The sequence below is a fragment of the Lepidochelys kempii genome, chromosome 3 (genome assembly GCF_965140285.1).
Source record: "Lepidochelys kempii isolate rLepKem1 chromosome 3, rLepKem1.hap1, whole genome shotgun sequence".
Lineage (NCBI taxonomy): Eukaryota > Metazoa > Chordata > Testudines > Cheloniidae > Lepidochelys > Lepidochelys kempii.
In genome coordinates, this window is record NC_136382.1 from 151,693,652 (window position 1) to 151,706,775 (window position 13,124).

A 13,124-nucleotide genomic window follows, 5' to 3' on the forward strand; every position below is an offset into this window, starting at 1 on the left:
ATAGCACTACCAATAAATGATGCAATAATGCTACCGGTGGAGAACATTTGGCAGAGGCCTGTGTCATAAATATAAAGGGAAGGGTAAACCCCTTTAAAATCCCTCCTGGCCAGAGGAAAAATCCTCTCACCTGTAAAGGGTTAAGAAGCTAAAGGTAACCTTGCTGGCACCTGACCAAAATGACCAATGAGGAGACAAGATACTTTCAAAAGCTGGGAGGAGGGAGAAAAACAAAGGGTCTGTGTCTGTCTGTATGCTGCTTTTGCCGGGGACAGAACAGGAATGGAGTCTTAGAACTTTTAGTATGTAATTTAGCTAGGTATGTGTTAGATTATGATTTCTTTAAATGGCTGAGAAAAGAGCTGTGCTGAATAGAATGACTATTCCTGTCTGTGTGTCTTTTTTGTAATTTAAGGTTTTTCCTAAAGGGATTCTCTATGTTTTGAAACTAATTACCCTGTAAGGTATCTACCATCCTGATTTTACAGAGGTGATTTCTTTACTTCTATTAAAAGTCTTCTTGTAAGGAAACTGAATACTTTTTCATTGTTCTAAGATCCAAGAGTTTGGGTCTGTGGTCACCTATGCAAATTGGGGAGGATTTTTACCAAACTTTCCCCAGGAAGTGGGGTGCAAGGGTTGGGAGGATTTTGGGGGGAAAGACGTGTCCAAACTACATTTTCCCAGTAAACCCAGATAAAGTTTGGTGCTGGCAGTGGAAATCCAAGAGTAAAATAATTTTGTACCTTGGGGAAGTTTTAACCTAAGCTGGTAAAAGTAAGCTTAAGAGGTTTTCATGCAGGTCCGCACATCTGTACCCTAGAGTTCAGAGTGGGGAAGGAACCTTGACAGCCTGCGACAATACTGCCTACCAGCAAAAGAGCAGACAGAAAATACTTTGTCCCAGCTAAAGGGATGGACTTCCTTTTTTCACATCCGCAACCTAATTCCCTAGTTAAGGAAGTCGCCAACCACTGTGGCAAACAACCCCAATATTGATCCACTCCCCAGGACAAAGAACATAACCGTTTAGACCTTTTTAGCCAAAACATATACTCGTCAGCTATACTACCATTCCAGGTTTCCAATTACTCAGCCCTCCTAGTCAAATATATCTTTAACAATTATGGTAAGCTGCAAGAATTTATTGAGGACTTACCAGAAGAAAAATGACCACAGTTCAAAGCTATAACGACGGAGGGACAGCTAATTGCCTGAAAAGTCCTACAGGCCTCTATGGACTTAGCGGATACAGCTGTGAGAATGATGGCCATGGCTGTAGTAATGTGCAGGGCCTAATGGCTGCAGTCCTCAGGTATCCCGAAAGAGTTCCAACTGAAGGTTGAGGATCTACTCTTCGATAGGGAGAAAGTTCTTTCCACAAAAATGGACGACACCCTTCACTCAGTGAAGGACTCACGGGTCCTTGCATATTTTAGGTATATACACGCCACTTACCAGAAGGTGTCAGTACCAACCGTACCAAAAGGACAGGGACACCTAATTCCACAGCCCACAAAAACGGCAGTTCGAACCTAACAGGAACAAATAATGCCTGCAGAGATGCAGGACCCCTCAAAATCAGTCTTCGACTACACAACCAAATAACAGTTTTGAAGTTTTGGTCAAGGGCCTGAACAACCTCCCCCGCAACATGATGCTATCAATTACTTCCTCCCACCCTTTTGGCCACCACCTGCACCCATTCTACCCTGCTTCGGAAGCATTAACAACAGATCAATGGATATTGGAGATCATAAGATCAGGCTACACCATCCACTTTCTCTCCCATCCTCCTACCTTACCCTCTTCCCCATCCCTCTTCAGGAACCCTTCTCATGAGCACCTCTTACAACAAGAAATGAACCATCTTCTACAACTGTATGCTGTGGAGCAAGATCCCATGCAATACAGAGAGAAGGGCTTTTACTCCCATTATTTTCTCACCAAAAAGAAAAATGGTGGATGGAGACCCATCTTGGACCTTCGGAAGCTCAACAAATTTGTGTGAATCCATGGTTTGAAAATGGTCACACTGGCCGTGATTATACCAGCGGTTAACAGAGAGGATTGGCTTTCAGCCCTCGACTTCCAAGATGCTTATTTTCATATTACCATACATCTTGCGCATAGGCAATTTCTATGATTCACAGTGGGAACCAATCATTACCAGGACAGAGTGCTACCCTTTTGCCTCTCCACTGCTCCACAGTTTTTTTTTCCAAAATCCTTGCAGTAGTGGCAATCCATTTGCGAAAACTGCGGGTAATGATCTTCCCGTACCTTGACGACTGACTACTGAAAGGTATGACTCAGGAAGAAAAGACAAACATGGTGCAGAATACCATCACTTTGTTCCAGACTCTGCAGTTGCAAATAAATGTACAAAAATCAACCCTGACCCTGGTGCAACAACTGGAATTCATTTGGGACCTATCTCGATTCCACACAGGCTAGAGCATCGTTACTCAGCTCCAGATTCTAACACTAAACAACTTCATCACAACAGACACCAGCCCTCAAATGTCTGCCAGAACCCTGCCTAGAACTATTAGGTCACATGCGGCCACAACATTTGTGGTAAGACATGTGAGATTGCATATGCATTGCCTATAGGGCTGGCTGAAGTCAGTATAAATCCTCATCAAATACAATCTAAACAAAAGAGTAATGATACCATCAAGAGTCATATCCCTAAAGTGATGGACGAAACCAGAAAACGTCTGCACAGGGATCCCTTTCCAACAGGATCCACCATCACTAATAATTATGATGGATGCATCATTGGTAGGCTGGGGTGCTCACCTGGACCAGCACACTGTACAAGACAGGTGGTCACCAATGGAAGCCCAACTTCACATCAATCTCCTAGAGCTCCTGGTGGTACACAGTGCATGCAAACATTTCTTCCAATCATATGGAATGAGTCAATCCGGATACTGACTGACATGTGTGTTCTATATCAATCACCAAGGAGGAGCTTGCTCCAATTCATTATGCACTGAAGCCATGAAACTATGGAATTGGTGCATACACAACAACATAACCATCTCAGCATCTTACCTCCCTGGGTGCCAAAATATGACAGCGGACATGCTAAGCAGACATTTCTCCAGGAACACGAATGGGAAATACATGACAGTGTCAACCAATGATATTCCAGAACTGGGGCTTTTCATCTGTAGACCTGTTTGCATCAGGAACAAACCACAAGTGCCCCCTTTATAGCACTCTAGTCACTAGGGGATGACTTCGTCATCAAATGGGATGCAGCACTCATGTATGCATTCCCACCGATACCTCTAATCTCGCAAGTCATTCACAAAGTATGGACCAACAGGGCCCATGTCATACTGATTGCTCCAATGTGGCCCAGACAGACTTGGTTCCCTAACCTGATGTGCTTGGCAGTGTGCGCTCCATGAGCTCTTCCCTTGCAGGTGGATTTCCTCTTACAGAACAAAGGCCGGACTCACCAACCAAATCCAGAGAAACTTCACCTCAGAGCATGGCTCCCACATGGTTTCAACACGATGAATTAGCCTGCTTGGAAAGAGTGAAATGTGTTATTAAACAGTAAGAGATCCACTACTTGCAATACTTACTTCCAAAAATGGAAGAGATTCTCACTATGGCACCAACAAAAACAGTTAACTGCAGTCACGGCACCTCTCCCGATTGTAATGGACTACATATTGGAACTTAAAGAATTGGGCTTATCTATAAGCTCAATTAAAGTACACCTAGCGGCCATCTCAGCCTTTCACCATAAGTTGGATGGAACATCAGTCTTTGCACACCCAATCACTAAATGCTTCCTCATTTGTATACAAAACATTTACCTGGAAGTCCGACAACCTACACCCCCATGGGACTTGAACCTTGTACTTAAATGCCTCACCAGAGCCCGTTTTGAATCTTTCACTCCTCATATGTCGATGAAAGTTGCGTTCTTGGTTGCGATCACCTCAGCCAGATGAATCAGCAAGATTGGGGCACTGATGGCTGAGCCCCCTTACACCGTGTTCGCTAAAGACAAGGTCACATTGTGACCACATCCAAAATTTTTGCCTAAAATATCAACATCCTTTCACATAAACCAACTCATACACCTTCCCACGTTTTACCCAAAACCACGCGGGAACTGACAAGAGGTCATCCTACTTATGCTCAATGTCAGTGAGCCATAGCGTTTTACTTAGACAGAACCAAGCCCTTCCAAAAATCTCCAAGGCTGTTTATTTCCACAACAGAACACTCCAAAGGATGCACAATATTAACCCAGAAACTGTTTAAGTGGATCTCTACATGTATCCAACTTTGCTATTGGCTGCATAACAAGGAACCCCCACAAGGGATCCCATCGCACTCCACACATTCCATAGCTACGTCTATAGCCTTCCTGAATAATGTCCCTCTGATAGACATGCAGGGCTACCACCTGGGCCTCTAAGCACACCTTTGCAAAACACTATGACATCACCCAGTGTTCTATGTCAGACACTATATTAGGCCTTACTGTGCTCTCTGCAACAACTCATGCGAATCTGAAGCCCCTTCTGTCCACAGTGGGGCACTGCTCTAGAGTCACCAGAAGCAGAGTACCCACAGGGACGCTACTTTGAATCAGAAGAGGAAGTTACTCACCTTGTGCAGTAACGAGGGTTCTTCAGATGTCTGTCCCTGTGGGTGCTTCACTACCCACACTCCTCTCCTCTACTTCAGAGTTCACTAATTGAGCTCAGTGGTAGAGAAGGAAATGAAAGGGTTGGGTTGTGCGTGCACTAGATGAGGCGCCAACGGCACTGCGAGATGACTACTGTGTACATGCGCCCCAACTGAGCACTGCTACAGAAAATCTCCGATCTATGATGCAGGGATGCACCAACACCTGAAATAGCACACCCACAGGGATACACATCGCAAAGAACCCTTGTTACTGCACAAGGTGTGTAACTTCCTCTTTGGTAGTAATTTGTCATGAAACCTGGCAAGGTTTTACTTCAGTAGACCCTTGAAGAAAGTATTCATACATTCTTATTTTCAAAGCTCACCAGAAGAATCTTGAATTTGCCCTCTGTAAAGAATACTAATAGTATTCCTTTTTTCTGTTCAGCCTTGAAAATGTTCTGATTATGTGTCATGCAGCTGGCTGCTACCCAAGCACCCCTTATGATCAGAGGTCTTTCTGCAGTGCTTTGCCCATGTTGTCTCCTTCACCTGGTACCTTAAACAAATTCAAGACAGTCCAAAGGAAATTAAAATATTCCCCACCTGGGGTCCAATTTATTCACTCTTTAAGTATATGCTGGCTGGGCAGGTCTCGACCCCAGTTCAATGTCTCTCTCCCCTTAACTGGTGGATTCCTAGTCCTCTTTCCCAGAGCTGGGCACAGTTCAAAGTCTCTGCATGTGCTAATCTTGCTCCCTGAAGCCGTGTCTGTTCCAGCCAGCTATAGCTTCTCAAGCCTCTGTTCCTGGACATCCCCCAGCATTCTGCAGCAACCTGCTGCCCTTTGTAGGGAGTTTCCTGATCCTACTCAGATGGGGCTTAACCTGTCATCAGGGTTGGCTTAGCCCCAGGATCTCTGCCTATGGGGCAAGCTACCCTGTTACATGGTGGCAGCGATAAAACCAAGGCTCAAGTAATCCCATATTTAGATAACTATCTGGTGAAAGGTTCAACGGCCACAACCACTTAGGATGCAGTATATCAAGTAATTCTTTATCTCTTCTGTATGGTATTCATGATAAACTTAGAATTTACTGAGCCCTTTCCAAAATTTCTCATTTGGGATCCCTCTTCAGCAGTCTCATGGGGGGAAGTTCATCTGAATCAGAAAAGGATTGAGAAGATAATTATCCCATACAGTATTCTGTTTTGTGGGAAAACTTCAAAGCTTTAATATATTAGCAGTTCTTTAATTTCTAGGGCTAATGTTTATTTGAGCTGGTTGCTTAACTGAGACTGTTTTCCTTGATACTTCTCCATATTTTAAGGTCTTAGTGGGATCAGTTTCCACCCTTTTGCTCATCCCTTTTCTCTTCATATTTTTCTTTTCAATGCTGGGGTAACCAGATCAGCGTATTCACAGAAGCATAACTATGCACAACATGCGTAAACATCAAATGTATAAAGAGAAAATGAAACAAAATGCTGATCAAGTACACAGAGCTTAGAGAACATAACTTTGAAGCTGGAGATCTCGTCTGTGTTGTCAACACAGAAGTGGAAGTAGTCTAGAAGTAGGTTAGAGAGCCATGGGGAAGACACAAGGTTTAGGAATTGTCTGAATCAGAAGTTGAATCTGATTCCATTGCTTAAATTGTTGGTGTAATATTTAAATTAAAGAATTCTCTGCAACCTATGACTCTGCTTTTTCAGGAGTACTATCATAGATGTCAGTCTGAAAGATGGGGGAGCAACACTGAAAGCATGTTTTGGACACATCACCCAACAGGAACAAGAAGCAGTTTGCTGTGCCCTTTTGTCACTAAGGTCTGGATTCACAAAATCAGTTAAGCATATGCTTAATTTTAAGCATGTGAGTAGTCACATTGAAGACAATCTGCTTAAATGATTTGCTGACTAAAATCCTGAAATTTCTGGACATGATTCAGCCAGCACTGTGGTTGTGGCATATGTAAATTTAAGGAAGAGATATTTAGAGAACCCTTGGTTAGAGAGCTGTTCCACAGTCCAGTTAAATGGACAAGCAAGAAAAGCTGAGATTTTTACACCATTGCAGACAAATATTATTTTAGAGATATTAGGATGCACAAACCAGAAGACAGAAGTCGAAGTCCAGAGGTAACGCCTGAAGAATATGTATCGGAGAAGGCAGAAGATGCAACTCTAACAGTCACGCTGCTTTTAATTTTCAAAAAGATCAGATAATATTTTCCAAGGGGCAAAATCCAACCAGCATCTTGGAAATCATTAAGGATAGTCATTAATTCTCTCTGCTGTAACTAATAAATGTCATCTCCTCACATATACTGACCAACCCAGTTAATGGAGAAACAATGAAAGTCCTAATGGTATGTCACTTGTACGTTGTAGCCATAGAAAATGTCTCAGCACTAGTTTTCAGGCATTTATTCTGTTTTTTTTTTGTATGCCCAAGAAAAAAGTTAAAATACAGTCTGTTCTGGACTTAAAGAAGCTGAACCTGTTCAGTAAAGATCAAACTAAGAATGGAATTATTAACTTTCAATTCTTCTCGTCCCTTGAAGACCTGGACTTCACAGATGATCTCGCTCTCCTATCACATACCCAACACCATAAACAAGCAAAAAAAAACCTGACTCAATACATTCAGCAAGCAAATCGGGCTGGGAATCAACTGCAATAAGACAAATGTCATGCACTATCACCATCACCAGTATGGATAGAGGATCACGTTTTCACCCAGGTAGAAATATTCACATACTTGTGCAGAACCATCAGCCAGGACAGTAGAACAAGCCAGGACATCCGGAACAGAATCAATAAAGCCTGGAACACCTTCAGGAGCTTAAATATAGTCTGGCAATCATCAACAACACACCAAAATCAAACTCAAGATTTATCAGAGCTGCATGCTTTCAGCACTATTTTATAGTGCAGAATGCTGGGGAATAACAAAGTATGACATGTCCAAACTGTCTTTATTTCATACAAACTGCCTCAGAAAAATTCTCTGTATCTTTTGGCCCAGAACAATCTCAGACCAAGACCTATGAGCAACATCATTGCCAGGAGCCGTTGGGAGATGGATTGGCCATGTGCTTTGGATGGAAACTGATTCCATCACCAGAAAAGCAATAAGATGGAAACCTGAAGGCAGTAGGGAAAGAACCTTGCTTAAAGGTTTCTTTCTTCAGTAGGGAAAGAACCTTGCTTAAAAATCAGGTAGTCTTTTCAGGACTTAACTCGAGTTCATAGGGTGAGAGGCAAATTTCTGCCATGGATCAGAAACTGGCTAAGAGAAAGAAAACAAAGAATAGGAATAAATGGTCGATTTTCATCATGGCAAAAGATTCTCTGTGGGGTGCCACAAGGTTCCATATTGGCACTGATGTTTTTAAATATATTTATTAATCTGGGAAACAGGTGAGCAGTGAGGTGGCAAAGTTTGCAGACAACAGAAAATTATTTACGTTTATGAAGTCTGAACAAGAATGTGCGGAACTTCTGATGGCACAGGTGAAATTTGCTGTTAAAAAGGGTGAGCTAATTCATAAAATGAGAGAAATAATTTGAACTACATGCATTCTTTGCTCGGTTCTAAATTAAGTGTAACTGTTCAGGAAAAAGACCTGGACATTTTGGACAGCTTAATGACTCCTTCTGCTTATATAATCAGCAGCAGTAAAAGGAACCTAATAAAATATCAGCATGCATGAAGAATGGGATGGAAAATAATACTGAAAACTTTACAATGGTGTGTATATATAAGTCAGTGGTAGGCCTCACCTGAAATATGGTCTTGAGTTCTAGTTACTCTACTTAATATATGAGGTGGATAAGGTAATATCTTTTATTAGATCAACTTCTGTGAGAGAGACAAGCTTTCCAGCTACACAGTGCTCTTCTTCAGGTTTAGGAAAGGTACTTCGAGCATCACAACTAAATACAAGAGGGAACAGATTGTTTAGCATAAGTAGTTAGCTCATATTCTAAGGACAATTCAAGGTACAGTGAGCTACCTTGTCACTCTAAGGTCCTGGGACCGACACGGCTATAAATACACTACACCATACACACATATATATGTATATAATATAGCAGAAATAGAGGAAGTGAATGATTGGGCAAAAATAATGAATTAGAGACCTGGAAAAAAACTTCCATATACAGAGAAATTGAAAAATTGGGTCTGTTTATTTTAAAGAGAAAATGAACAAGAAAGGACAGGAGAAAGATATAATGAATGGTTGGAATAGAGAAGGTAGATTGGGCACTTCAATTCATCTTTTTGAATAAGGGATATTCAGTTAAATAGAAAGATAGCAAATATGAACTCATAAAAGAAAATATTTGTTGCACAATGAGCCTGAGGAACTCGTTGTCACAAGATATTATGGAAGTTAATAGCTTGGTAGGATTAAGAAAAACCTGCAATATGTATGGACCATAAGAACATTCAGCATCCTTGGTTCAAAAATGTAAGCCTCTTTCTAGAAGTTTTATCTATGATCATCAACATGCTTTTTCAGTTGTTTAGTGCTTGTATTAAAACATTTTGGCAAACATAATAGAAGAAGTAATTTATGTGCAATTCTTGTTTTATGAACATAATGATTATATTAGATTAGCAATTACTTATGTTCTATCACTAGAGTTCAGAAATGTTGTTTGTTGAAATTCTTATTGTTCCAAAAATAACCAGTAATAGAAAGAGTCGTTGGCTCCTCTGCTTCTCTTTTGGGTGTGTGTGTATTATCTGCTTATGATATGATATAACAATTCAAAATTTTAGTTGTGGCATATTCCAGATGCAGTCATATAAAGGAGTACAGGCCCAAGATGCCAAATTCTCAGATGATGTAAATCAGTTTAGCTCCATTGACTTTAATTAAGCTATACTAATTTTACATGAAAAGAGGATCTTGTCTGTGAATTTGAAATGATGCAGTATAAGTGAATAATTTTCTCCTTCTGTTAGTTGTCTTATACATTTGTTCTTTTAGTGAGATAAACTTATAAAGATGCTTTAAAGCTGATAAAATTTATAAAGCAACCAGAGATTAAGTGAAATAACTTTTAAATGATTATGAAACAATAGAATTAAGTAATTCAATTCACTTTACATAGTAATTTTTCTGACTATAATTCTATTTTAAAGATATACACATGATTGTTTTGTATAAGTAGTGTAGTTGTCTTCAGAGCATTAAAATTTAGATGCAATTAAGTGTTGGGGTTTTTTAAACCAGGACCATTGAAACTCGCTTTGTCAATTGAAGCCAAAGCATGGAAGATGCTACTCTGTCGTTACTTAAATGAGGAATATAAGAAGAAAATGACAGACATGATATCATTTATAACTGAATATTTGAAGAAATTATCTCGACCTATTCGTGACTTAGATGATGTCAGATTTGCAATGGAAGCTTTGTCTAGCATACGTGATAATGAAATACAAATGGATATGACCTTAGGACCTATTGAAGTAAGACAGTTCTTAATTTTTTTTGTTTTGAAATAAAATAATTTATTTAAAATTTGGGATTTTTAAATAAACTTGGAGAACCCTAATGATGAGTATATGTTCCTTCAGTCTCCACTTTGAGGGGTGGGAAACAAAATACTTATTTCTTCCCTTTTAGCTCCCTGCCGCAACACTTCTGTTGTTCTTGATACTCACCATCCTAGTCCTACCCTTTTTTGTATGCATAGATAGAGCCTTCTGCAATCTTATCTTTCTGCCTTCCAGATTCCCTGCACAGAGCCACTTTTCATTTAGTAAGTCACAGTACATTGTCAGAGGAATATGCATAATTTTTCTAGTGTAAGTTCTTTTAGTTTTCCCAGTTCTTTTAATTTCTTTTTTTTTTAATTTGTCCATCTTTTGTGGAAGGAGGGAAAAGACTAAACGCTAACATTCTCCATTCTGAAGACTGGTTATACTACCATGATACCAGAAAGATAGTGGTTAAATATTTCAAATGATTATAAAAGTACAAAAAGAACAAATATAAAGGCAAAGGCATAGTCAGGAAAAGCACATGCCAATGTAACAAAGTTCAATGTGCACCTGGTGGTGTACCTGGTGTTGTAATTTTGTCAGATAAAATAGACTGAATCTTTCTTTCATTGCTTTCTTTGATGTCAGTAGTTCTCTATGTTGGATGTCACTGACATTAAAGAATAAGAGTAATAAGAATTTTCTATATTAGGGAAATTTGCATTAGCATAATTGCATATTGTGTTCACAGTGAAAACCTAGTATTGCACCAGTACAGTGTGTCTACACTTGAGGTTTGTACCAATGTAACCATAGTGATGCAGTTACACTGGTGCAAATTTCCCTAATTTAGACAAGCCCCGTTTTTCCTAATTTAGACAAACGCTGTGTCTGTTTTTCAAATTAGGTATACGAGTCTGTCAAGGTTGAGTCCCCAATCTGGCACTTTGAGTGCAGAAGGTGGGGTTCCGCAAGGATTCTAAAAAATTAATACTGGCCACTTCAGGCTGCATTAACCTCCCAAGGTTATAGCTTTTCTCTGACCGTGGATGGGTATATGCTGCCCCCAAATGCAACCTCGGGAAGGTTATTCTTGATGGAGCACTTGGGAATTCCTTCCTGTGGGGTACCCTCAAGCCCTTTCACCCCCGCTCCGGGGAAGAGCTGAGAAAGAAAACAGAGGAAATTAGCTGTTGCCCCCAGCTAATTAAACAACATATGCACAAACTTCTTAGGACACCAAAAATCCAATCCTGTTCTTAAAAAAGGTAAATTGTATTAAAAAACAAAAAGAAAGAAAATACATTTGGCACTTAGGCTTTTGCTAGATTTAAAAAACCCACTTACAAAAATTAAACATCAAGAATAACCTTCCTGAGGTCCAGCTTAAAGGTTACAAGCAAAACAAAAAGCATTTGGGGTTAGCACAGAGGAGTCTACAAGCCAATAAGAAAAAAACATAAATAAACCTAATTGTGTCTTTCTAAACATTCCTGATCTACTTACATATCTGCATTGTTAAATAAGTAGTTCTAGATATGATTTGATGATTTCCATATCTGGCCTTAAGCTTCTCACAGCATAACTGCTCCCTGTTCCCCTCTTTTCCAGAGAACCACAACACACAGACAAAGGGAAGTTTTTTCCCCATTTTAAAAAGTTCTAACCCTCCCATTGGCTCTTTTGTTCAGGTGCCCACTCCTTTCCTTTTACCTGTGGGCTTGTTAACCCTTTACAGGTAAAGCAAGTAGAGAAGAGCACCAAGAGGGGTTTTATAGCTAACTGGCTGGCTGGGTGTCCATAAAAGGAAGCTCCCCCCTCCCTCATTTATCACTGAGTCATTCATGGTCCTTCGTGTCATCCTGGTGGGCCAAGATTCTTACATTCTTTTCTAATGATCCATTATCCATGAGTTCTAATCTATTTCAGATATGGAATTTCTGTTATTATAGCAGCCCAAAACGTATCTACTGTGAGAAAAGTTGTCTCATCCACACAGCTCCCTGATGAATTTAAGCTAGCAGCACTAATAGAAGCTGTAAATACCACCAACAGCAAGATTAAAAGAATAGGTAGAGTTTAGACAAGAGAAGTATGTGCACAAGTGGAGACATGGAACAGTATCTTCACCAACAGCAGTAGTTTTAGGAAAGTATAAGCCATCTTGTTCCTTAGTGGGAATCTACCATGCACCAACATCCAGTCTACCAGTTCTTGGGATTCTAGTACAATAATAAATTCTGATAGTAGCAGCAGTGTTCAACATATCTTCTAGTATAGCCAATTCATGTTGTTATAGATGTGTAGGGAAAATGTTACTGAATCTGATGAATATTTATTTTATTTTATTTTAATAGCTCCATATGTATCCTACGTACTTAGAGAGGGGTGTAAGGATAAGGTCCTGACCCAAAGTGTTTACAGTATATACTATAGAGCAGTGGTTCTCAAACTGGGGGTCAAGAGCCCTCAGGGGGTTGCGAGATTATTACACGAGGGGTCGCGAGCTGTCAGCCTCCACCCACCCCCCGCTTCGTCTCCAGCATTTATAATAGTGCTAAATATAAAAAAAGTGTTTTAAATCTATAGTGGGGGTCGCACTCAGAGGCTTGCTATGTGAAAGGGGTCACCAATATAAAACTTTGAGAACCACTGCTATAGAGTTTCCTAACATTTGAGTTCCACTCATGTCAGTGGGATTACTGACATGAGTACATCACTTTTAAATATAAATATTTTCAGGATTGTGCCCTAAGTGGAAAACATATAAACCAGGAATGTGATAAAAACCAGGATATAGAGTAATGATAATTAGCAAGTTACTTGTTAGTTCCATGTTTTTGTTTGATTTTTGTCCCCCTTACGCCCTCATTGATTTAATTAATGCTTTGTTGAGGGGAGGACTAGTTTTCATAAGCCTTACTGAAGTGTGGGTTAAGGGAATACTTAGAAG

At 40.1% G+C, this 13,124-nt stretch overlaps 1 protein-coding gene across 1 annotated transcript in view; it reads left to right on the top strand.

The window, feature by feature from the left end:
* The window catches only part of DNAH8 (dynein axonemal heavy chain 8), a 583,322-nt gene that overhangs the window by 237,743 nt on the left and 332,455 nt on the right, over positions 1-13,124 (top strand). Inside the window, exon 29 of the mRNA XM_078852248.1 lies at positions 9,921-10,156. Within this exon, the coding sequence (XP_078708374.1) occupies positions 9,921-10,156 (236 nt within the window). The remainder of the gene's footprint in view (positions 1-9,920; positions 10,157-13,124) is intronic.